At 40.3% G+C, this 27,567-nt stretch overlaps 1 protein-coding gene across 1 annotated transcript in view; it reads left to right on the top strand.

Annotated features, from left to right (window-relative positions):
- Positions 1–7,500: 7,500 nt before the first annotated feature.
- Positions 7,501–27,567, top strand: part of DIAPH3 (diaphanous related formin 3) — a 258,898-nt gene continuing 238,831 nt past the window's right edge. Inside the window, exons 1-2 of the mRNA XM_076363140.1 lie at positions 7,501–7,656; positions 17,942–17,974. Of these exons, the coding sequence (XP_076219255.1) occupies positions 7,501–7,656; positions 17,942–17,974 (189 nt within the window). The remainder of the gene's footprint in view (positions 7,657–17,941; positions 17,975–27,567) is intronic.

The following is a 27,567-nucleotide window of genomic DNA, read 5'->3' on the forward strand; positions in this document are numbered from 1 at the left end:
TATATAAACAAATTATAGTCAATTTTCAGACTTCCTCAATACATAACTAACTCATAAAAAGCTTTATATATGCACATACATAGATGTGTTTATATATCTCTCTCTCAAAATGATACATCTGTCAAAAGAAAATAAGGGATTTTTGAAAGCAGACAGTATCACGCCCTAGTAGAAAGTAATACAAATTATCACAAGTAAAAATGAAAGACAGGATCTTAGAAGAAAATTTGGAAAGTGAGTCATAAAAAAAGACAGAAGTATATTAAAAAAGGAAAGCTATGAGGAATTCAGAGAGCTATCAAGAAGTAATGGAAGATAATTACATCCCAGTGTTCTGACATAAGCCTTAAAAACTTCATAGTAAATGCCCTGAAAAATCTCTATGCTCGATCACACTACTACAGACCCTTGTATTCACAAAAAACTTCATCACAATTTTCTCCTCTGGAAACATACTTATTTGCTTTTGGGAAAAATTAACTATTTGCAATAATTTTACTAGGAACATTTAATAGCATAACGGTAGAATAGACAAGGTTTGAGCAGCTCATTTAATTCTTTAGGCTGCTCTGAAAATCCCCCACAAAGTATAAAATTATGTAACACAGCCTTTATTGCGGCCCATGACACTCAGACCACTTACAATTTATAATTTATGTCAGTTGTCAGGCTTGGCCTAGTCACTCCGACTAGAGTTAGAACTGAAGATAATTTGGCCCATAATTAAATTACAAACCTGAACTTTATAATAATGTAGTATGCAATGTATCCTAAATAGTGCCACAAATCACATCTACAATATCCTCATAAAGATCCGTTTGATGAACTGTATAATGGACTTCTTCAGTCATTTCTTCCCATCTAGGCAGTATCTTGAAGGAGATATATTAAATTTCCTCAGTTGAATGAGAGGCTATCCTAAGATATTTTGTGAGAAATTATTAGCAACATGTAATCCACAATAAATTGATGAAGCAAACTACTCTCCTACTTCTTATATCCTCATCTTTAACGGGGTGACTTTGAAAGCTTCAAAAAGGAGAATGGTGCTATTCAGACTACAATGACTTCTTAAAGTCCTTAATTTAAATTCTAGCTAGAAAAGAGAGAGAACAAATCCATTGCATGTAAAATTTTGTTTGACATTTCAAAAAGCTATGACTGATATAAAATCAATAACAGGATTGTGACATATGCTGTCTTCAGGGATACCTTTCTCACCTGTACATTCTTGAGTAAAGACACCTATACAGCTATACCTTCAGAATCTGCTAAAACCATTTGCTTTGTTGTTTTCTTCAGTAACAACTCCCATGTAATAATTAAAAATGTATAAAAGTATTTTAAAGACAAATCTCAGTGAAAGCTTCATTTCAGCTTGAGTCCTTTAATTGCATCTTTCTAAGTGCCTGGAATTTATTGCCGTGCATAACTGAAAAAGAGCCCTGATGTCCTTTGTGTTTCTCTACAGCCTGAGTATGTTTTATAACCGGTGCAAGATACATATTGCATTGATACTTAACACTGATACTTACCATTGTGCAGGTGTGACTGACCAAGATGCCTAGCAATAAAGAATTGGGATTAAAGTCAACAAGTTTCTGGTTTCCAAAAGTATTTCTGTTGGTAGCAGAAATGAATTGCAAGAAATACGACCATAATATCCTTTTTTTTTTAATGAGAAGGGGAAGAAAACAACTGTTTTCAGAAGATACTAGTTCAGAGATTTTAAAGAGACAAGAAATATATGTGCCAAGAGGTCTGACTAGTTCAACTTTACCAAGTCTTTAATCCAAATGGCTCAAAGCTGCTTGTCTCTACTGACAATTCAACATACCAGGTAAGACAGCATTTTCTTTAATTATCTGTCCTGTCATAGGGCCCTACTTCCACCTAAAATATTCAAAAGTATTAGACAAATAATAACTAGCACACACATACTTTTCTGCCAGGGTGCCAGCAAATGATGGTAAACAAGTGTTTTGACTACTTTCAACTGTACGTAGCACACTGGGCAGTCAGACAGATAAGAGTAAGAGCAGGGTTTTAAAAAAGAAGCATCATAAGACAAGTAACATCATACATTCTTAAAGCATTGCATGAGTAAAACGATCTTGTTACAAAGAAAAACCCCAAGGAATCTCAAAGAAAATGACTTGATCTGCTCGAGGGTAGGAAGGGTAAGAGGGTAGGAAGGCTCTGCAGAGGGACCTGGACAGGCTGGATCGATGGGCTGAGGCCAACCGTATGAGATTCAACAAGGCCAAGTGCCGGGTCCTGCACTTTGGCCACAACAACCCCATGCAGCGCTACAGGCTTGGGGAAGAGTGGCTGGAAAGCTGCCCAGAGGAAAAGGACCTGGGGGTGCTGGTCGACAGCCGGCTGAACATGAGCCGGCAGTGTGCCCAGGTGGCCAAGAAGGCCAATGGCATCCTGGCCTGTATCAGAAATAGTGTGGCCAGCAGGAGTAGGGAAGTGATCGTGCCCCTGTACTCGGCCCTGGTGAGGCCGCACCTTGAATACTGTGTTCAGTTTTGGGCCCCTCACTACAAGAAGGATGTTGAGGTGCTGGAGCGTGTCCAGAGAAGGGCAACGAGGCTGGTGAGGGGTCTGGAGAACAAGTCTTCTGAGGAGCAGCTGAGGGAACTGGGGTTGTTTAGCCTGGAGAAAAGGAGGCTGAGGGGAGACCTCATCGCTCTCTACAACTCCCTGAAAGGAGGTTGTAGCGAGGTGGGTGTCGGTCTCTTCTCCCAAGTAACAAGTGATAGGACAAGACGAAATGGCCTCAAGTTGTGCCAGGGGAGGTTTATATTGGACGTGAGGAAAAATGTCTTTCCTGAAAGAGTGGTGAAACATTGGAACAGGCTGCCCAGGGAAGTGGTTGAGTCACCATCCCTGGAGGTATTTAAAAGACGTGTAGATGAGGCGCTTAGGGACATGGTTTAGTGGGCATGGTGATGTTGGGTCGACGGTTGGACTTGATGATCTTAGAGGTCTTTTCCAACCTTAATGATTCTATGATTCTATGATTCTGTAACTATTTTTTAGGGTTTAGCCTAAACTCAGTTCTCAGATTTCCTTTAAGCAGATTCATAACAAACAGAACTTTTCTCAATGATGAGCTTAAGAAAGGAAGAATTCAATCCTTTATGAAAAGGCTATTAAACCCAAAACTCCTTGTTGTCACGTTTTAGTAGACTCATAACTGCGTAACTGTTCATAACTATAACTGTACATCAGAAAATGTCTAATAGCTTTTTCCCTTCTAAGAACTTCAGGCTAGTGTCTTATTAGGCTGCACATTTCTAGTTACTTCCTTTTTCTGATTGATAACCATGATCTTCCAGCATAGAGTTCTAGCTATGGATTTTCAGTTTTCCTAGTCTATGACCCAAACAGATAGCAGAGATGACATGTACTAGTACAGTGGTGGTGACACTGACTAAATGACAATCAAATGATATGCAAAAAGCTGCGAGAATTCTAGCTGTTTTACAGGAAAAAACATAGTAAATTTTCTTCAATAAAACTTTATTATTTGAAAAGAGCATGAATTTTCTCATAGCTGTAACATGAATTTGTTCATTTATTAGTGTGACAAACCATTTATTAGTATGATAAACTTGTTAACAGCTAGGTTCCTTAGTAAATTTAATAGAATAGAATAGAATAGAATAGAATAGAATAGAATAGAATAGATGAATAATTTGAGGTTTTATCTACCCATTATCTTAATAATGGAATAATAGGCTTCATGAACCACCCACACTGTGAAAAGTAAGTAACATCTTATCCATAGGTTACATTTAAGGATATTATATTGTAATACATTTAAATTATTAATGCTTGCTGTTGCAGTATGAAAATGCAACTGTTGAAGAGTTCCTTAGATAACAAACAGCATCAATTGTCTCTATAAGACATGAAGACAGGCCGTGTTTTTCCAATGTAATTTTTAATGGCATTATGAGTTTGACAATCCTATAACTCGGTGTAACTACTTTACTAACTGTTTGAATAAGATGTTAGGAAAGGTGTAAGATACATATTCAATTGGTGTGACTTACAAATAGCTATGCAAGTTTGAGGGACTTGGGATAGAGTGGCCTGTTCGGTGTTTTTCATGAGAGAAAGAAGAAACCATTTTCCTGAAAAGACATGTCTATCTGCTGTTTGCCTTGCTTCTGCCAAGCCACAGGAACTGTGGCTCTGGAAGGTTTTGCTTGTTAGAATACTTAAGCAGTGTTAGTAATAAAGACAGTTAAACTTGTATGCTTGCTGTATAAAAACAACAACATCGCTCACAAAATCCTTCATATCTTTTATGTGACAGTTTAAGAGGATGAACCTAATTAAAGAACAGTTAATTAACTGTTTTATCTTCTCCTTATAGGCAAGAAGTAGGCATCTCCAAATGAAATATGGAGAACTGCCTAAACTCAGGCAAAAGCCAGCTTGCAAACACTGTGCACAGGGATTTATTTGAAAAACTGCCTCCATGGAACAATGAATATTAGGAGGGTATTAATTTTTTGTTGTTGTTGTTGTTTAAGACCTGAGTCACAGTATAATTAAAAAAAAAAAGAGAGGGAACAGAATGGGAAGAGTCTAATTAAATCCATCACTCCAAAGGACCAGTTTTGCAAATATCTGTATGTTTAACTTTACACACTTGCTTTGTCTCACACTTTTATAATTGAAAAGCTCTCATTCCAGAGCAAAAATAATGCAAAATTGCCAAGCTATATGCACGCCCTAGACAATATGCATGCTAAGTATAATCTCTGCACAATTATAGTATTACTGATTAATTTCTTTCTCACAATTTTTTTCTCAGTCATGATTAATCTTGGCCAGCTAAGCTGCTGGAAGAGTGTATTTGTTCTGTGAAGCACCTAACAAGCACAAGAGGGGCAGTATAAAATAATAATAATTGATCAAAAGTACTAACATTTACTTTTGGCTTAGTAAAACTGTCTGATAAATTATTCCCCTTAGTGTTTCTCTATTACTGCAATACGCTACCTTGAAAGTGATATGTTGGCACAAGCCACTGTGTTTTACCACAGTGCAATTAGGAGGTCCATTTAAACAGCTTTATCATATGCATACATAGGCTGATTAATTTTCTAATCAAATGTTCCAAGAAATCATTAGCCATGACATTAAACAGTGTTGTGCTAATTATACTCTCCTCAAAGAATTCCAATATAAATTTACAAAACATCTATAGAAATGCGCCAAAGGACAAGCAGTTTAATGTATACAAATAATTCTAGCATCTACTCTACAGAGCCCCACAGCTCCCTAGTGTTAAGCCCCAGACCTGCAAAGGTCCAGTTCGGGGCTGAATTCTGTTACACTTCACCAGAGCTCCATGTAGTGGCAGTCATTACATTTTGTAGGTCACTGCCTGTGTAAGTCACACTGAAGGACTGAGATCTTTATTCTTTCTATGTCATTGCATTGGAATGAATGCACGTCAAATTATGTGGAAAAAGTGAATGCAATCATTGGAAGGAGCATTTTATGTTCACTGCATTCAAGACAACACAAAATGATAAAAATAATATGGAAACCTGAGCGTTTTTCTTACTGAATGACACAAGAAAAACGGAACTTCTTCTGTTCTAGAAAATACTTGCGAGATATGAATGCTGAGTGTTATCTTTCTTTTTCTTAATGATACCTAACACTGAGATTTGGGTTTTCCCCTATATGTCTCCAGTTTGCATCATTATTCTAACTACTGTTAAGATAAATGCAAGGTATTGACTGTAGTAATGAGAATTCAATTACTTTCTAAAGCATATACAATTTGCTAGTCTATAGCGTAATGAAATCTCTATTTATTTGTGTATTTCCTCGTAAACCGCAGTCTTGGAGGTCTTTCTGTGATGTGAAACAACAGATTGCATTAAACAAATACAGAATGTAGGTACGCCTGTTCTTTTGGCCTTGCTAGTACAGTTAACAGCTCCTCCACAAAGACTGTGTCGGTCACAAAACAAAATCCTGGCCTAAAGAAGTCGATGGAGATGATACTGCCATTATGTTGAATAGGGCCTGTGTTCCTCCCGTGCCATTCTGCTTTCTTAACCCAGTACCAGCAAACTGGTATATAGATTATAAAAATATTAAATACATATAAATATAAAATATATAAAAATGTGTATTTACATGTAAGAAATCAAGGCTCTGAATATATAAAAAAGTTATATAGGAATAGACAAACCAGTTTTCACCTGTCAAACAGTGGCTTTACGTATGAAACCGGAATTTTTAACAAAACCAGGTTTTGGAAATCGGCATCCTAGGCCAAGCCGGAGAGGGACCCGACCCGTCCCGTCCTTCATCTGCGGGCGATCAGATCCTTTAGAAGAAAAGGCAGGACCTGGGAGGCAACGAAATAAAGCCTTCCTGAGGGGGTGAAGGTGTTATCTTAACCCCCTAGATGGAGGCGATTGTACCTCAAAACACGGGGATTTACCCCTTCTGCCGGTATTGTCACACAGCTGATTGCGGGGGGGCGGACGGGCACCCACCTCAGTCTCTCCGACAGAAGGCAATGACATGCCCCCCCCCGCCCGGGACGTTAATTTGGCTGCGCACCCGCAGTTCGCTGACAGGGCAACCGCCCTCTCAGGGCGGAGCGTGGCCGCCACGGATACGTGGCAGCATAAAACTTCCAGCATAAAACTAAGACGCTCTAAACCCTGAAGAAGAAAGGCCTATGTGCGCCCACAACCCCCGCACACGGACTGACCCCATTGCCCGAACTGACCCCAGGGGTCCCCGTCGCCCACCCCACCTCCCCCCGCTCTCCCCTAGGCCGCTCGGGACTACGACTTCCGCCGCGCCGGCCGCCGCGCAGCCCCGTCTCCCTCCGCGGGCGCGGGCCGCGCTGCTCTTTGGGACATGTAGTCCGGAGGGACGGGGCAGGGCGGAGGGGAGCGCGAGCAAACAGGTGCGGTCACTGGGGCTCTTCGCTGGCGCTTTGCTGAGAACAGCTGATTCACCGGAGATTGGCAGAAGGCCAGCCAACCGGGAAACGACATTTCCACCCTGCCGCCGTGGATTGGCTAGCGCGGGGAGGCCGGGGGCGGGACCGGCAGTGGCGGGACGATTCGGACGGCGGGACATTCCTGGGCTCTGACAGGCGCCGGGGAGCGGCCGTTGGGAGCGCGCGCCCCTGCCCCTCTTCCCCTCCCCGTGCTCTGGTGTGGCGGTGCCGCGGCCGGGGGCAGCCGCCGGGCGCGGCCGGCCGCTGCCGGGATTAGAGGCTCCTCGCTAAATCCTTTGCTGCGTTGAGGCAGCGGCGGCGGCGGCTTTAGCCGTGAGCCCCCCTCCTCCCCCCGCGGCGTCCTGCCCGGCCGAGCCCAGCTAAGCCGCGCTAATCGCTGGCGCCCAGCTCGGCCGGGGCCGCCGGGCCTGGGCCCGATCGCGGGCAGCGGTCTCCCCTTGTCTCCCCTCCCTTCCCTTCCTTTCCCGGGCGCGGCCATGGAGCCGCGGCGGCCGCGGCCGCGTTACTGCGCCCCGTCCTCGCCGCCGGGTCGCGGCGGGCGGGAGAACAAGGGGCTCCGTCGGAAGGGTCCGCCGGGGGCTGGGAGCGCCGGCGGCCCCGAGGAGGCGGCGGACGGCAGGAAGCCCAAATTCGTAAGTACGAGTGATCCCAAGCCGGCCCCCATCCCCGCTGGGGCCGGCCGCGGCGGGGCTGCCTGAGGTGTGGTGGGCCTGTCGGCGGCCCAGCGGGGCGCCTCCCTGCCGGCTATGTGCCGAGGGGGGCCGACCGTGCGGCGGGCCTGTCCTGCGCCCCGGGGGCGGTCACTGACCTGGAGCCCCCTGAGAAACCGGGGGGGCGGGTAGGAATGGACAGGCTACGAAACGGCGCCGTCGACTTCAGCTGGCCTTCAAAGTGTGAGCCCGCCCGCTCCAGCTTGCCTCTTCCTTGCTTGCCTGAAAGGACCTGGCTTTATTTTGCAGCACGTTTTCAGGTCTCTCCTCTTCATCATAAAGCTCTATTTTCTTACTCGCTGTTTGACAGCTGTAGGTGTAAGGGGAACAGAACAGACCTTCAGCTCTTAAATTATGTTACTTTTATTAGAACTGGATTTTTATTTATTTATTTTAGTGATGTAAACTGTATCGTGAAAATCTGAGTCTTTGAATTTAAGGGACATCATAAAGCTCTCCTCCCTAGCCCTGCTTTTACAAAATTTTGGCTAGCACACCAAGAAATTGGGAAACTTGAAATGACTAATAATTGTCCCCAAGATAATGTGTCCGTAAGAGGTGCTCTAACTAAAAAGCACCCAGGAATAGCCAGTTTTTGTTTGGCCGTTACGAAATTTGCAAGTCTTAAAGCTGTGACAAACATATATTCTACAGGTCTTGTATCCACCACATGCAGAGCAGATGCTTAGCATGCTCGTATTTAGGTGATGCATATGTTAGTCTTTGTTTAGCTGGCTCTGAGCCCACCTGCTCTGAGCTGTGTTATGGCTTACAGAATAGATACTATAATAAATAACATACAGTAGATTCTTGATTCTAAGGCTTCTTTGTGCTATATTCAGTAGTTGAGTGTCTGGCACTTGAGCACAGGTTCAAAAAGGTGTACCATACTTCATATGCAGCTAGTTGAAGTCGGCCAATAAGCGATATCAAACTGTAGGCTGGCCAAACCTGTTCTGGAAGGTCAGAACTTGCTCCTGGCATTCCTGTTTCCTGGACTCTTTGCATATTGTGGCTGTGCAGATTGCTGTTTGAACCAAGTCCTTGTGCCTGTTTTTGCATGTTAGAATGGGCGTGTATGAAACAGTGTGACCAAGAGCTGTTTGCTTGTCTTCGTAATTGGCTATGTATCTATATTGGATGTGAATGCATTGTAGTCATGGAGGTGACATGGCTGGATCCTTTAGCATAGGATCCCTGAGTAAAGACCTATACGGTTTGCTCAGTCTAAAAGCTTGGATAGGTTTACTGGTATATGACTTGATGGCTGGATTATTCCTGTGGTGAGTGGGAGGCATGGATTTGTGTGTGTTTGAGACTGATGAGCACTGAGTCAAGAGGTTTTACTTCTTATTGATACTTTAACTGCTAAGTTCTTAGCAAATAGGATATTGCAATCATTTTCCACTTTTTTCCCTAACTATGTGTTAAAACAGAAATAGGGTATTGCCATCATGTTCACTTTTTTTTTTGCTAACCATGTGTTAAAATAGAAATACAATAATTTATAGGGAGTATAACCCTGCCAGGTATGTGATACAAGCCACTGAGATTTTTTTCTTAGATGAAGTCTGATTGGCTTTTTAGTGAAAGAAGGTTTTCTCTTTGGTGCAGCTGAGCTTGTTGGATATATGTCTGGACTTCCCAGGCTAGGCAAGGGTGCTTTTGAGCATGTGCGTATATGGGCATCAGCTGACTGGCTTTTTGAGGTCACGGTGTTGACTTTTGACCCAGCTACAGAAAATAAAGGGAGATGAATTTGGGTGTCTGACTTAGCTTTGTAGGGTATATGATCATCATGTAGGTGGGAGTGTGGGGGTTTTTTTTGTTTTTTTGTTTTTTTTTGTTGTGTCCCTGTTCCTGCTGCCCAGTTTCTGAAACTCTTTAAGCAGGGATGACTGAGACTATCCTTAATTCATGAGAATGCCCTGTCAAACTGCAACTTTCAAAAGCGTTTGAAAAATTGTCAAAAGAGGTGATTATCCCACTGTTTTCAGTGTTGGTGCGGCCTCACCTGGAGTACTGTGTGCAGTTCTGGGCCCCACAATTTAAGAAGGATGTGAAGGTCCTTGAATGCGTCCAGAGGAGGGCAACAAAGCCGGTGAAAGGGCTGGAAGAAATGTTCTATGAGGAGCGGGTAAGGACTTTGGCCTTGTCTAGTTTGGAGGAAAGGAGGCTGAGGGGGGACCTCATTGCTCTTTACAGCTTCCTGAGGAGGGGAAGTGGAGGGGTAGGTGCTGATCTCTTCTCCCTCGTATCCAGTGACAGGGCGCGTGGGAACGGTTCAAAGCTGTGCCAGGGGAGGTTTAGACTGGACATTAGGAAGCATTTCTTTACCAAGAGGGTGGTCAAACCCTGGAACAGGCTTCTAGAGAGGTGGTCGATGCCCCAAGGCTGTCAGTGTTTAAGAGGCATTTGGACAATGCCCTTAACAACATGCTTTAACTTGGTCAGCCCTGAACTGGTCAGCCAGTTGGACTTGATGATCATTGTAGGTCCCTTCCAACTGAAATATTTTATTCCATCCTATTCTGGGGTGTTGGTAGGGGACTGAAGAATGATAGTTCTCCAAACCTGGATTATGTTCTAGGTATGCCATTAGCTCAGTGGGTGACCTTAAGAGTCAGATGTGAATGTTTCTTGAATAGAGTTTAGTGTCTCTGCCTTTGTGTAAACTGTTGTGAGGGATATAGTTTACAAATATGATCTGTGGAATTTAACGGTTACTCAAGAGTAGCAGGCTGCTCCATGCCTCAAAACCTAAGGAGCTGCTTTGAACTGTAGTCTCTAATCCCTGGCTTGTCCTAGCTAATAATTTCTGGTGAAGAAACATAGAACAGTTAGAATTACTGTAGTTGTAGTAGACATCAACCAGCTTCTTTGATTGGGGTAGTTCATTTGAAAGGTTGTGTGAGATACACTTTTCTTTCTATCGCTTCATAAATTGCTGCCCTAAGATATTGCAATAGAGAATATTTATCACTCAGCTATTAAATCTAAAATTGGTAAACTCTCCTTCCTATCTACCTCCTGTTGTCTTACAAGACTGGTTTGGTTTTTGGGAGGGGGGAGATGGTATATCTGTGTTGACATGTTCACATCTAACTCTTCCCATAATACATCTTCAATATACTTTTATTAGTTAAATTAGTTTTGTGTCAGAATACATAAGACTTCTGTCACCCCTTTGAATTCTCTGTAATCCTGTCTTAGATATAGGCTGTAGCGTTTTCTGTGTTTGGGATACTTACAGTGCTATACTTCTTCATGTCACCTGAATTATGTTTCTGATCTCTTGTACGTTTGTCAAATGTGGATGAAATTGGCTGTTAGATTCAGTGAACTCAAGTCATCCAGATTGTATTAGGCTAATTTTCATCAGTGTGAAAGGCTTGAATATAAGTTCCAGGTTGGACCCTTCCAATCAATGCAACATATTGATCTGTCACAGCAGATACGCTAATCTGAAAAAGAATTTGATTCCCTGACAAACCTTGAGGTGAATTGGATTTCTGGTTGACAAAGCTGACATCATTAACATGTACCTCTTCTCCCCCCCCCCCCCCAAGAAATTCCTGTTTAGCAGGAGGAAAATCTCTCTTTTTAAAAACCACTTCATTTGGAGGGGGGGGAAACAGTCATTGGGCTGAACAGTTATAGTGGTTGATTCCAATCAAATTTCATCTTGAAGTACTGCCTTTCTGAATAAACTAGCTTCTCAGAAGTGAATGAGTTGAGTCCTCAGTTCTCTCTGTTCTTTTACAGAATAGTTTAAAAAAAAAAAAAAAAAGAGTGATGGTTAATTTTGAAGCACATACCAGCTTGGCTTTGTTCAGCAGGTCCAAGGTTTGGAAGAGTAGGACTCTTAAAAGGGTAAAAGATCTTCTGTGGTACTGTGGTACTTCAGTTTCTTGAAAGCATTCACCCTTGACGGTTAGAGCTTGGTAAAAAGAGGAAATGAATTGAAGGGTGGCAGAGATTATACCTGTTTTCTGTGTATACATTGACTGAGCATTTTGAAATCTGCTGGGGGGATGGGGTAAAAAGCAGTTGTCTGCCACTTCTTCTCCTTCATTTATTTATTTATTTTTCCTTAGAAATGTTTGGAAATCATAAAAGTGAGTGCTAGATTACGTGACTTCCAATTGCACTTTACTGGGACTACATCTTGTAGACACTAGTCCTCGAAAGATCAACTTCAATTTCTAGCTCAAGTTGGAGGTGTTTCTATTAATTTCAGTATACCATTGATGTGTCTTCAGTGACTTTCAGGTTATGTTTTTGATTAAGTTCTTTATGAAATTTATGAGAGTCAAGAAGGCTTTCTTGTTTGCACCAATGTGTTAAAAATAGACAAATTAACACTTGCATTTAACAGTGTCTGTAAATCAAAGAAAGATGTAGTTAAGAGCAAAAGCTCTTTCATTTCTCTAGCATAGAGAAGACAGGTAAGACTGATCTGTGTCAATATCTTTAATTACAAAGTGACTGAATTATTGCTGCAGTTACACTGCAGTGTAAGACCTTGAATCTAAATTAGTCTTTTAAAGAAATGATTGCTGAACAGATGTTACCTAAACTACTTTATTGCAGCTTTGTAAAATTGTAAATTCCTCATGCTGTTATTTTTGTTGGCATGGATTAACACTGTGGGTTATGATATTAAATTTTAGTGCTGTGTTCTAGCACTTCGTTATATAATCTTACCTGTAAGCACCAATTTTGAGTTTAACTCATCAATGTCTAAAGAATATCACTGTGTAGAAACTGTCTTGTTAAGATAATTTTGCCCCTGATTGCTTTTCAGACTGCTTTCCAAGCAACAGAGAGAGAGTGTGTGATAAAGCCATTAAATAAATGCTGAAGTAGTATATTGGAAATTAAAAGTAGGAAATGCTGTGGGGTTATAGAGCAGTTTCTAAATTGCACTTACAGACTGAGGTAGCAAAGTTACTGAGGGAATATTGTGGCAAAGGAGATCCTGAAGTAATAGCATCCACTGTAATAATCCAATTTACATCTCTCTAACTGAGTCTACAGGTTTCCTTGCAATCCCTGCTTCAGTCTTCTGGTTGTGCTTCTGCTGGAGAATAGCCTTTGGGGAAAAAAACAGCTAGTGTTGAATCTTTTTGGTGATAGAATTAATGGGTAGTTTGTGGTAAGTTCTTTCTCACCTTTCTAATTTAAAAAGGTACAGAGGGACTGTGTGATTTTATGTACATCCTTAGTCTTTGTTTATCTAGTTTCAGCATTCAGGCTTAAGTTGGTCAGTTCTTCTAAAACTCTTTGCATCTTGCTTAAACCCTCCTTTTTTTTTTTCCTTTTTTCTTACAGCTACATGTAGGCTCTAAGCTCTTAATGTATCAGAGAAGATAAACGTGTGTGGTGGCTTGGGCGTGGTGTTATATGTGGTTTTGTTTGTTTGTATTCTTCTGCAAGGAAGGCAAAAATGAAGATCCAAAAAGGATCTGGATCCCAGGCTGTAGGATTTCTTATTTTTTGTAAATTGAAGTACTTCAGTGTGGTGGAAGGCATACACTTTGAAATTCTTGTTTAGCTGCCTGAGATCCTGTTGTTTTGCATGCCTAAACCTCTCATATTGGCAGGGGTGTATGGCTGGGTGCTTGTTGGTCTTCTAATTCCATTTATGATCAACTAATCAGACTTTGTCTGCCTCTCTGATGGCATACTAACAATGTCCATCCCTGCCAGGCATGATCTGAGTTCAAGTACCAAACATACTGTTTTTAAACACGCTGTTTTCATTCAGAAAATCAGATGAGCAGTGTCACTCTCTACTTATGTGATGGTGAAAAGAGCACTTGTGGAGAATGGAGATGCTGCCCCTTTTGGTAGAGTGCCAAAACTTTTAGGTAATACAGACTATACCCTATATTGTAGTAGGGTATTCTTCATTGTTTCCAGGTCACACTGAGCTGTAGTGCTGGTGGAAAAAATGCTGAAGACGTGAGACTGGAGTCCCGTGTGAGAAGGCGGCATTCTCCTGAATTCTGGTCCTGTTTGCCTGGACTGCTTGTACCACATTTAGATAGAATTTTGTTTATAAATATGCATATGCAAAGATAGAGAAATAAATGTAATCACACAAAAGATCAAACTAGTAATGTTGATCCAATTAAGTGGCATTTCTCATTTCTTTGCTTCGCTTCACTGTCTCTACCCATAGTTGGCTGGGGTAATTATATAGACAATGACTCAACTTGTTAAACTCTGTCTTGCAGATTAACTTTCAGTATGTGCTACTGTTTGGATATGCAACATAAGATCATCCTCTTCTGTATGACAGTAAGATTCTTTACTGTGAATATATATGAAGCCAGATAGTATTTGGCTTACTTTCCCTAGCTGGGTGATGCAGAAGTTGCATCACATACGGCTTCATCATATATGACCTTTTCAAGAGACACAGTGCTCTTTCTGTTCTGTGAGTAGTCTTGTTGCTGTGCATGTGTTGTGAACCTCCGCTGTTGTGTCCTATTGTACCTTTTGGTTTCTGCCTAAGGCTCTCACTATCTTTGGTGTTTTTGAGATCGGGCCTTTTGACAGCTTATCAAGAACACTGTAGTATACACTGAATGTATGTGTATGTCCTGTGTCCAATGAAATCAGTTATTTACCAGTACGCCTGAGGGACATAATCTTCAATAAGGGGTAATTCTATGTCAGATTGCGTGCTTTCTTAAAAAATGATACATCTATACACTTCTTTTAAATTGTGACTTAGCTTTAACTAAACTACTTCTACTCAATTGCAAACCAAAATGACCTCTTCCTCCATGTCCCAGACTAAAAACTGAGTTACCCTGGAAAATGTAATTTCAATATGTTAGTTGTTTATAAATGTGTTTGTACAGCTGAAGAGTAAGCAATGGTGATACTTCTGCTTTTCCAACTGTAGGTGCTACCGATAAATCTGGACTTCTGAAGTATCCTAATTAACTCCTTAACCTCTTCATGGTTTTGTCTCTTCGACTAGAAAACAGGATGTCAATGTACTTAAAATATCGTTAATTTGTTTTTCAGTTTTGCATATCTACTTTCTACATGATAGACTAGAGGAATACTTGTACATAGCTCCTATGTTCTCAAAAGCAATAATTGTATTATTCTGGAGTAGTTCATGGAAGGCACAAAATAGCGTATTAGTGTTTTCATCCATTGCAAAGCAGTATTCTGTAAGCTTATATCATGTTTTTAGCAGTAACTGAATATTACAAGAACACTACTTAAGCCAGATTTATTTACTTGCAGGCCTATGTTTAAGGCAACCTGTTCACTTGAGCAGAATATGTCTTACTTCTGTGAACTGATATAACCAGGCCTGAAAATATGTTCCTGTGGTAGTAAAGCACTCCAACCTCTACCTAACTGTGGTCTAGTTATTTTTTCCCCTTATTCGAAATATGTTTTGTTTTTGTTTGGCCTGGCAACAATAAAAATATACTCCTGTTCTTGAGTCACAGCACTCCTCTAAATTTAATGCCATTAAAAGATCCAGTGTGGTAAGATTTTTGTTGTTGTTAAGACCACATGTAATGTTCCACATCTCCGTATCCTTGAATGCTACAGAAGACCAGGAAAGTTGGCAGCTGGTTTTATTTTGCACAGCCTTGCCAGAAGAGAAGGACTTGGTGAGGGAGAGGGGAAAATGATTGCCTCAGTTCTTATGTTTTAACCAGCTCCTCTGACTGAGAAGTATTATAACATAATATTCACAGAAAAAGTGTTTTGAGATGTCTTACTGCAAGTCATTCAGCTCTTTAATATTAGAGTGCTAAAAGTTCTGAACATTACGTTGTAGTTCACATGGGGTTTCACCTCCTTTATAAAGAAATCTTCAAATACAATGTCACCAGTGTTGATAGATGAGTGCTGGTTAAGTAGGTTCACTTCCTTGAAGCAGTTAGTTTCAAACCAGACCCCACAACATTGTCTGAAAGAAGTCTTATGCTGGTATTTTTAGAGTCCTGTACTGTAGGTAGCCAGTAAGCTGAAGACTTAGGAGACTTATATCTGTATATTGAGTTTCTTATACCATTTTGGTGTCCTTAATTGGTTGCTTGGTAGTCTTTTTTCACTAATTAGTCAGATGACCTGGGTTAGTGAGGTGTTCTGATATACAAAATAGGGAACTTTTCACCCTTTACCACAGTAAATTCCATTGCTGAATTTCACAGCTTAATTGAAAGGTACAATACTGGCTTGAACTATCCCATTAACTTTTGCCTTTTCCAGAGAACAAAACCTGAATCTGAAAAATATTGCCTTGATTCCATGGATGATAACGGTGTCTTGTACTGAATAGTTGGAGAACATCCAACATCTGTTCCTAAGTGGAAGTGAACATGATGTTGTGCTTCCTGTGTCTGTTTAGTGGAATGTACATGATTTTGACATAAATCGCGAACTTCCACCTGAAAGCATATAATGCAGAAGATTTTCATTCTAAGCAGATTACTCGGTCTCCTGCCATGTTAGAGGAGCTTTACAATGGTATCTGTGCATTGCTTAAGGCTTAGTGATTTAAGTCGTGTGTATGAAAAAGGAATAAATTTTTATGTTCTTTGCTACCCAGTTGCAGTGTAAGACCATATGTTAGTGTTTTCTCCTGCAGTTTTGATCACTTAAGGATAGAGGTATTATACCAACAACTTGCTAAATGTGAAGTTGTGAGCTCTTGCAAATGACAGAAATGAATGCTCATGCTGGCTTTGTAGCTATTTAGCAGAATGGGAAGAACAAGTCATAAAACCCAGCTCCATACCAGTGTGTGGGGCAAAAGTCTGATCGATCCCTGCAGCAGGAGAACACCAATGGGAAGACTAGGATACAGAGTCAATCTCCTGACTGGACTGAAATATTTTCACTTTGTTTTTTTCATTTATTAGAAATCCTTATCTATTAGAATGTGGAATGGGATTGTCATAAAAGTTCAGTACTGACCTAGCTCCAATTTTTTTTATTATTGATGGTACAACTTACACTATGTCACTGAGTACTGAGTGTTTCCTCACACTTCACTTGCTTTTTATTTTTTAATTCATAGCCATTCATCAGATGCTTCTTCCTCAGTTTCTTGACAATACTCAGAGTATAGCTATCATGGGATAATATTTGACTTAACACAAGTTGTTCTTCAATTCTGAGGGAAGAGCCAGAGAAGATATCATACGTAATGATGCTTAAGTATTGTTCACTTGGTGAAGACAAAGCAAGAGTTTCCAAATCTGATTAATTTGATTATAGCCATTTACAATTGCTGTAGCTGCTGCCGAGCTTTGTATACTAGGCAGTGAGTGGAGCCTAAGAATAGGGGTAAGAGTCTATCTCACTAAGTATGCAACTTCACATTCTTCCCATTTCCCTGCCAAATCTGTTCTCAGCCTCTTCATAAAAACTATAAATGGGATCCCTGCAACACTGACTCATCAGTCACCAATGTTCTTCAGTGCTGCTCTTCGGTTTTGTGCAAGAGCTGTGCATCCTAGCACTTCCTGTGTTTGTCAATGTGCAGTGGAGAGCAAAAGAGTTGGTCCAGGAACTGTTGTTTCACGCAGCAGTGAGTGATCTTCTGTAGATTTTTGGATGTTACTACTAATAAATGCTAATGTCAGTTTCCACTCATAACTTCATGCTCTGCTTCCCACATATGCATTGCTTGAGGGTAGTTAACAGTCTTAGTTGTTTGAGTGTTGCAGCTTGGCAGATAATTTTGAACTGTTGAGGAACTCCCATGTTCTTCTGTTGAGTTTAAAGTCTCTGGACCAATTCCTTGGTGGTGTCCCCACAGCCATTTTGAGAAGACACAATTCTAGTAGCTGAATTACAAGCAGGTCTTCTGTTCTAGTATATTTAGCTATAAAATATAATAAAACACAGCTTGTTTCAAGCTGTGCTTGGTTTATATTCTTCTGGTATTATTCTGTCTAAGGATCAGATTACAGATTTTTTTTTTTTGAATCTACACTGTATTCCCTGTATGACTTGCTGTGTACTGTAAGCCAACAAAGTACAACTTGCCAAGAAATTATTACTTCATTCCAAGTGCCATGTTTCAATACTGTTTAACTTGCATCTTATTTTGAATAACAGTAACTGTAACTGACACTTGATTTTTGTTTGTTTTCTTTTGTTGGTTTTTTTACTGGACAATTGTGATATGACTGGTTTCCTGTTTAATTTACAGCACTTAAATATCAAGACACTGACAGATGATGTGGTAAGACAACTTAAGTTTTGCTTTGCTAAGCTAATAACCTTATTGCTAATGTAATAGAAATAACCTTATTGATACAAGAAACTGTCTTAATTGTGAAGTTAATTTAGTTAATTGGCAAGCTCTTGCTAAACTGTTAATTATGTGTAACATACTCAGTGCAAGTAGCAAAAATCTATGGATGGCTTTGAAGTATGCTCTAATCACGGCTAAATAAGCTTGACACAGGTAATTGTGCCAGTTTACATGCAGTATAGTTAAGATATCTGTGATTGCATGTTTAATATTAAAGTTACTTAGGCTGCATGGCTAGCTTAAAATGCCATGTTGAACAAACTAACAGTTGCTTGTAAGACGCGTTAATGCTTGCTTCAATGAATGTTAGGTATATTCAGTGTCATGCTAACACTTTCTCAAACTTCATCTGTCTCTTGAATAGCAGATGAGGTTCTGTATCACAAAGCAGATTTTTTTTCTTGCTATTGAAGTTACCTATTTCATTGTCTGTACTATTCTTTTGTAGGTAAGAATAGCTTTTCTTAAAGTGAATCATTCTACAAAGTCTTTGATTTTTACCTAGGAAGTAATGTTCTGTAGGCATGTAAAGGTCAGCTGTTATGACTTCAGTGCTATACAGAGTTCTTGCTGAAGTACTTCTGTGCATAACTAAGAACTTAAGTGTAGAGAGTTTTATGCTGGGTGATGTGCAACACACTTGTGCTGAGAAACACTGCTGTTTCCTAGCTTAGGAACCAATGGTCTGGTTATTGTTGATTAGGTGTGCAAAGTTAGTAGTATTGAGCATATTGCTTCCACCTGTCATTCTTAGACTGACTTAAATCACCTGTTGCTATTTTCTTTAGCAGAGTTTCATAGGCTGGAAATGGTTATTAAGAAATTTGAGTCTGATGGGTTGGTAAAACAATCTTGATTCTATAAACTTGTGCTTTATCTTCGAGAGCTGAGGAAATGTTCACAGTTGTCTCAAAGCAAAAGTATTTTTTGGTAACCAGAACTTAATTTTGGTAGTGTCATGTAAGGGTAGTCTGGATGCACTAGATTTTGCTGTTTGTTTTTGTGGTGGCTTTTTTGTGTGTGTGTTTGTTTTTGAAGAAGCTAGCTTGCTGCTTTATTGTACTTCTCCTTTCCTTAGCATATTGGACTTGTCTGACTTGTAATGGTAGCCACCATAAGTCAGCTGGTTTATTGTGTTTGTTGGAATAAGGATAAAGAGCCTGATGGCTCTGTAGTAAGCAATCTTCTTCCCAACTCCTTACATTTCTCAGAACATACTGAAGGCCCCTTCACAGACTAAAGAAATGTCACCTGCAAAGTAGTACCAGATGGTCCATATATTTTTTTTTAAAGGGAAAAAAGCTGTTTAGTAAAAGGCTAATGGTAAAAAAAAAAAAAAAAAAAAAAAAACAAACCACACACAAACAAACAAAAAAACCCAAAAAACCAAAACCCCTCAAATGTTGCAGTGGCATACGCTTTTAAAGGTGGTTATTTTGTTCACTTGCAACTTCATCTTGTACCAATGGTATGTTTTCCAACTGACACTTTTTGTCCCTCTGAGTTTTCTGTTGGTTTAGTTCTTCTGTGTCCGACTCTGGGAAACAGCTAATGCTAAATATCTGAGTCCTAGGTAACTTAAGCGTGGCTCGGAGCAGAGTGCTTTTGACATTTCATACCAAGCACAAAAACTGGCAAGGGTATTTTCTCCAAGTTCCTTTTGTGGCAAGGGAGAAAATTGTAGTAAGAGAAGATTGAGAAATTGAAGGTTTAAGATTACTTGATTTTGTAGCTTTCAATGAAATAATATATTTCCTTCTCATGGGCAATCATTTGCATGTTAACTTGCTCTCTGCTGCGTTATGCTTTATAAAATATTTATATTTTATTACTCCCAGTCTGTTTCTTACAAATACAGTGTTGTATAATGGTGACTGGGAACTTTTTTTAATTTAGGTAAGTTAGCAACATTTTGGGAGTCTAAAATGCAGACTGCTTTTCAACATTTGAATTGTATTGGATTATTTCTGAGATGCTGATGAATTGTCTACTTTTAGTGACGAATTCCCGTTAAGTTCAGAAACACCTTGTTTTTTACACAATCAACACATGCTTCTTTTAGCTTGTTTGTCTACAAACTATGAAGGCAGGAATCTTATTCCACAGAGGAATGGCAAGTAGGTATCTGAGAAATTACCTACCTGCAAGATCACTGGGGAAGCAAGCCTGTTTTCTCTCTGAAGTGCTCCACATTCCAGTAGGTTGTTTGTAAGGCTCATAGAGATTAAAAAACCCCTGCATATTAAAAGAATTTTATTAAAAAAGATATCTTATGTTGTTTCACGAATTCGTTCAAGTAGTATGTTCTTTATTTGCAGCACGCTGGATGCACGGGGGATCTCTCCACCTATCGTGCATGTCCACAACAAAAGTTACATCTCATTTATACAATTGAGTAATGAATATTCTAATAATGCCTATACATATTCATTATCTAACCATGCCTATCCTCGCTCCTCATGCTAATTAGTTGCTAATTAGTTGCGTCTGCGCAGATCTTCCAAATAATTCTGGGCCGGGGTCGTTCTGGTGAAGGCTGATAGTCTTCCTCGTCCCCTTTCACCTAGTTGGCGCCAGGTTTCGCTGACCTTTGAATATATTGCTGACAGCTTGAAGGTCCTTTACGCTTATCGCTTATCAGACCGTCTCATTATCCACTTTACAACAAACTGTTTTTATAGTTCCTGTGTCTTCTATCTTCAGAAGGTCAGGGTTCTTTATCTTTAGAGGGTCAGGACTAATTGGTATGCGCAAACATCTGTTCTTTATCAAACACATGACAGAATATAAATGTAACACAAATTATCTACATATACATGACAGAGTAATGATTTACGTAAACACCTGGTTCACAATAATTATCTAATTATTTGTCTAAATATATTTCTCTTGTCCTCCATCAATGTAGCCAAAAATGAAATGTATAGTAAAATTCCATATAACATAAATTTATGTTGACTGATTTCATAGCAACTGTTGTAAAAATAAGAAAGGCTTTATAATTTCCAGTATATAGAGAAACAAGATTCAGAGTGCAATATGTTCTACACTTTCAAGATGTGACACTGCACAGGCCTAAACTCTAACTTTTAATTTTCTGCCATTACTTAAATGATTTGCTCTCAAGAAAGGTAAAATCATCTCTGGGAGATTGAGCCTGTTAGGAATAAGAAGTCGTCTAATGAAAGGGATTCTTCTGTGTATCTTGGTTTATGCAAGTCTTTCTCTTACTGAAAGGTCTACTGCTACCAGTGGAAGTTCTCATATAGCAAGAAGTCAATCTTGTAGAGCAATTTGACTGTCAAAGAAAAAATATACTTTTTTTTAATCTTCCAGAGCTTCGAGGAGGAAAAAGATCTTAAGAGGTCTTTGACTCAGAATCATTGTAAATACCTTCTTTGATCTTATGTGAAGTAAGGGAAAATAGTGATTTGCTTTTACTTCCAAAGATACTGAAATATATTGATGCAACCCGTATTCTCCTGCATGTTCCCCATCCACTAAGAATAATAATTTCAACTGAAGACATAGGAGAATACAAAGTTGAACAAATCCAATGTTGTTAATGTTGTTCTAATTATTTGTCATGTGTCTACATCAGCGTGTTACAGCAGACTTTCATGATTGAGCTGTTGGCTTTTGTGACTAAAATGACTAGCAAAATGTCTGGGAGATTGAGCTACACTGTAGTACTTGAGCAGATTTTCCAGATGTGAAATTGTGTTTACTGAGTATATAAATAGTGGGCAGTCAAAAAAGTGAACTTTAAAATTGAGGGTGGCAGTACTTTTTGTCCTACAGATCTGTAAGGCAGAGTGAGAAGGACACCTAGAGAAAGAGCAAAGCTATAAGCAGTACTCTTGTCTTTATGCCTTCAGCCAGGAAATGAAGATTGTGTACCTGTATATTTCATATCAGAACTCTCCTAATAAATTGTGCCTAGTGATTGTCATTGGTGTCTTGATGGTCCATATATATATATGTGTGTGTGTGTGTTCATGAGAATGGGAGTGGGGAGGGGAAGAAAGAAGACTGTTTAGTACTTCTAGTAATGCAGTTTGGGCTAAAACAGAACTATTCTGTAATCCTGCCTCTTCGTAATGAGGTATCAGAAGTAATGATACCTCATTTATGGCAAAGAACACATTTCATGTAGTCAGGACTTTTCTATGATACTGGGTTGCCTACTCTTTTAGAATAAAGATTTTCATGTAGTGCAGTGACATCCTCTAGTAATATATACTCCATAAAGTTGTCTTGGGTAGAAGATTTGCTGTTCATGTAGTGAAGACAACAAAGATCCAAGCTGATAGTTACTTTGTAGCATTTTGATCTGGAGCCTTTAGGTTAAGTCTCTACGAACATCCCAGAGCTTTGCATGGGGATTTGGGATGATAACAGAGGATAATATTTTACCATTTCTGTCTTATGAAATCAATGTAGATTGATATGCTTTGTACAGCTGGAGAAATGGAATATGAAAAGATACAGCAGTGGTTCTTTATTCTTGTTTCAAGGGCATCAAATCTGTTGGCTTCAACCTTAATGTGAGAGGATTTTGCATGACTTGATTTATATGCTTTACGTGTTCCAGGCATCACTGTTTGTGCTAAACCAAAGTGCAGGGATCACATAGCTAGTGCCAGAAACCTCAAATCCACGTGGTATGGTGCAGCTGTTGAGTCGATATGTTAGCTTGGGTCCAGACCGATGCACGTCATGTCTAATCTGGTAAGCCCTGTCTCCAAGAATGAAAAAGAAAGGAAAAGTCAAGGAATCAAAGGCTGTGGTGGACGAAGGAACTTTAGTCCTTTGTTTCTTTTTCAGTATATTGTGAAGTGTATCTTCCATGGCAAAGCCACTGTACTGTGCTACTGCTTACCTTGAAAAAGGATAGCTTTTTTGTGAATTCTTCTAAGATTTTTTTTCATCACTTCGGATAATGTTTCAGCTGTAAACTCCTTTTGCTGATGGTTATGACAGGCCCGCTTTCATAACTTTAATGTCCTGCATAAACCTAACTAATTCTTCCATCTGCTACCTGCTAATTTGGTACAGCTGCTATTTTTTTCCTAAATGCTGGGGTCCAATCACTGCAGTAAATACAGTCTAAACAGTGTTTATAAAGAAATACAGCTTATTTTCATAGTGTTTGTATATGTAATAAAATTTATGTTGCTCAGCCAGTGATGAGAGATTGGCTTAGGGCCACCACTTTAAGTATGGTTAGCATCCTTTTTTAGATAAAATCCTCCTGGCTAGATATGTGGACAGTGTGCATAGTAACTTTTAACTTTGGAGACCTACAAGATGTTGCACGCAAATATGAGCAATAGGAAACACACTTTATATGAAAAGTCAAAAATAAATTTTTAGTCACATTTTAAGAATCAAATCTGTATTCAGTAAACAGCTGTTGTTAGTCAAGTTGCATTGATACCAACTTTCATAGTCCAAATTATCTCAGTAAAAGTCTCATTAAACACTGTTGGAAGTTGTTCTACAAAAACCTCTTAGGTATTTATACTTCTTTTCTGGCATTGTGCTTATTGTTCCATTGCCTGTTTGGGTCTGAGGGCTTCAGTCTGGATACGGAGAAGAAAGGTAAGACCCAGTTGATGTAATGTTCTGTCCTTGATGTAGGTAACCTCTGCTGCTAAATCATTTCCCTTATTCCCTACCCACTTCCCCTCTGTGATTGTAAATAAGACCGGCCATGGCAGTCAATTCAGCTTCATTTGTTGGTTCCCAGAACATTCACAAAGCAGAGGTGTTAGTAGCATTCCTCAGAAAATAACTGTTTTCTCCTGTTTAGGTTATTCTAGGAGTTATTGTCTGCAAATGGTTAATCACCTTCAACCTAAATTGTTCAGTTAACTGGAAACTGAGTGTAAGCACCACAGTTTTGAGAGTTACAACAATAACTTGAAGTAAAATATGATTGAGAACCTATTGTGGTATTTGTGTTTTACATTTAGTTCAAATTCAACAATATAAAGCAATTAAAACTCTGCTTTTAAATAGAGCATCTGTGTTTATAAGAATGATACTGAATTTACTGGCTGACAAGGCATCCTGCATATGTCGGTTTTCTGTTAAACATGACCTCCGGTTGTTAACAGCCTCAAAGATGAATAGTCCTATGAGAATTCCCTTAGCAAGTCTTGTTCCCTCAATAGTAGCTGATGCCATCAGGTTTTTCCATGGATGTCCCATTCTGTGACTGGCTGTCCTCTGTTTGCGAGAAAGGCATTGAATCAAGGCTGGAGTGAAATATTGGCAGAACTAGGGAATTCTTTCAGTGATCATGGATGTGGTTACACATGCATGTGTTGGATTTTATTTTTTGAGGAATTTCTTAATATAGCAATAGATGATCTGATGTGTTAATTAAGGGGGTGGGAGAAGATGAGGGAGGCAGGATGGCAGGCAGGGAAGTAATACCTTTCATTCCTGCATGCGTAGCAGCTCTGTTAGGAGGTGATGTCTTGATAAGCTGTTGAGCCAGCAATTAGTCTAGCAATAACTAATCCATTGATTCCTGCTTTATCAAGTGTGTAAGTTCAATAGTCACTATTGTCTTACAGAGAATGGTATAAGAAGTCTTCACTAAGATCAAAATGAGAGCACAAATAGATATACTTTCTAGGGACTTGATCAGAAAGTGTGATGAGCCAGAAGGTTTGTATTGTGGATCTCTGTAACTTTGATTTTCAGGTCCATGGTGTGTGTATAAAATCACTTCCTTATTTCACAGGCTCTCAGTGGAATAATAGAGAGCCTATGAAATAAGAACCAAATAAAACTTTGCCATTCATCCTGTGATGGTTGGTTCATTTTGGCTCTTACAGCTATTATTCTTGCTATCAGTGATTCAAATTCTGATACCTAATTTGCAGTCAGTATGAAATCAACTCTGAGGGGGTGAATGCTGCTTATCTAGACTTGTCATTTTATCTCTTTCCTTAGTACTATGTGTTGTGGCTTTCTATATATTTTGAGAAAGTCTAGAATACCGTTAATAGTTTCAAACAGTGAAGGAGATCATCATATAATGCTTGATAGCAGGTTTGTGGGCTTTAAGCCCATTTGGACTTGATCTTAAGGGTCTTTTCCAACCTAAATGACTCTATGAATGATTCTAGTATTTTAAGTAGCAAAAATTGTTCCTATGCTAAGAATATCTGATCTTACTGGCAAAGTGGCTATGAATGTGAGTGCCCTGTTGGGTAAAATAAATCTTCATTCTGTGAGGGAAGAAAAATGTAAGGGGGAAAATGAATCCTGTAATGCAACAGAGGCTGCTGCAGCTCCATGCCCTGCAGGTTCAACCAGTAGCAAGGCTGAGCGTGTATTCCCAGTAGGCACCTGCACAAACACATGCATGCAGCACGTATGTATATGCATGGCAGGCCACACATATCAACACAAACAGCACCATGGGTGTCATCCTGTTACACTCTTTGGCTGATGAGGATGCAGATCCATTAGTGGGAAACATACAGTGTGGATCCCTCCAGTAGGTGGGCTCACAAGCTCACCACCTGGTTGCTGGCCCCCAGATCCCAGACTTCCCTGTGGCTGGCTCCTGGGTCATGAGAGACCCTGAGGCTGCAGGCTCACTCCAGCTGCTGATAAAGACCTCCTCACTTACGCAGAGATACACGTGTGCATGTGCACATATACACCCAGAGCTCTTTGGCAGCTGGTGGGGCTCCCCTGGTCCCTCTGATAGGCCCTCGTGGCCTTGTCTTTAGAAACACAGACATGCACACACAGACAAAAATCTCCATCAGTTGGCCAGGATTCCCCTCACCCCTGTAGAAGCAAACTCCCCAGGGGCCACCCTTTAGAGACTCTTGTGCACAGACACAGGTACATTTCCCAGTTGACCCTCCCACCCCTGAGCCTATGGTCTCTCTGGCACCTGTCCAGAACTTCCCTTATCCATCCTCTAGCCAGCTCCTCCTGACCTCTTGCTCTTAGATACACATTCCCCTGCTCTCAGGCCACTTCACCTTTTCACTGGCTAGTCCAGCTTGATAGCTGCTAGTGATCATTCACTCACCACCCTCACTCACTCTAGTTGCTGGCACCATGGACACAACTGAGGTCCTACTCAAGTTGCTTGTACAACTCGCTCTGTACCAGCTGGTTCACTCACTCTGGTCTCTCCAGTTGCTGGTCTGTGGTCCCTCTGACTCATGATCTGATCCTGTTGCTGACACATGGGCCTCCATACGCACATGTGCACACAAAGTAGAGTGTCTCACGCAGGAAAATAGTTGGAAATAGAACATAATAAGAAAGGACTGACTGTGCTGGTTGGGTACAGGGCATGGCCAGACAAGCGTAGCAACTAGCAAACTGTTTACACACAACTGGCCCTATTTATCCCCTTATCATTTTCCCATGCTTGTTCCTTTCCAAACCACTGAGATCCATCCTTTTCCCTGCCTTTGGTTCTTCCCTTAAACATTGCAAAATTAGTCTTGCACAATCCCAAAATGTTTTTCCCCTTCATCCCATAATGTGTTTTATACCCCCTAAGCAGTAACACCCCTCAGTCTGAAAGGTGCTGATCATGTTGACTCATGGGGTGGGTGTCAGACCTGGACTATAGGGCAGAGGCTGTGCTGGGATAGCCTTGGGCGGGGCCTGGACAGCATGTCCTTTCCTTTGAATCAATTATTTGGATTCCTCCCACCTGCTATTGTGCCTCTGTGTTCATCTGGGCTTGTGGCGATAAGCCTTTGATGGGCTAATGGTTCCTGTGATGAGTTTGGGAAGAGACAGGTGAAAGTATTATTTGGATTCCACCACCCACCATTGTCTTTCTGTGCTCTTTTGTTTGTGTGCAGATAGCCTTTTTAGCACGTAGCCTTAAGAGACAGTCCTTTCCTTTGGTCTTCATCCCACTGCATGCATCTCCTTTCCTCCTGTCCTTTATACAGATAGTGGGCATTCAAGAAAACTTCTGATATGTCCTACCTGTGTCAGTTGCTTTTTTCCCAGTAATTAATGTGTCTGTGTTTATTAATTAGAAATTAAATCCCTATGGGATTTGAATATTTCTCTGACCATACCACCTTTGAAATAAGTGATCACATTTTCTTGTACTACTAGTAATAAAAAAGAGCAGCTCAGATCTTTTCGGCACTGCATGCACAATTTTTTATATTTAAGGTCATGCGAGAACTTCATCATTCACTCACTGTGCTGGGTTTGGCTGGGATAGAGTTAATTTTCTTCATAGTAGCTACTATGGGACTATATTTTGGATTTGTGCTGAAAACAGTGTTGATAACACAGGGATGTTTTAGTTACTGCTGAGCAGTGCTTACACGGAGTCAAGGCCTTTTCTGCTTCTCACCCCACCCCACCAGTGAGCAGGCTGGGGGTGCACAAGAAGCTGGGAGGGGACACAGCCAGGACAGCTGACCCCAACTGACCAAAGGGATATTCCATACCATATGACGTTGTCACCGAAAATCGGGAATAAAAGTCCTTAATGCTGGGTG

This window comes from Aptenodytes patagonicus, chromosome 1 (assembly GCF_965638725.1).
Source record: "Aptenodytes patagonicus chromosome 1, bAptPat1.pri.cur, whole genome shotgun sequence".
Classification (NCBI taxonomy): domain Eukaryota; kingdom Metazoa; phylum Chordata; class Aves; order Sphenisciformes; family Spheniscidae; genus Aptenodytes; species Aptenodytes patagonicus.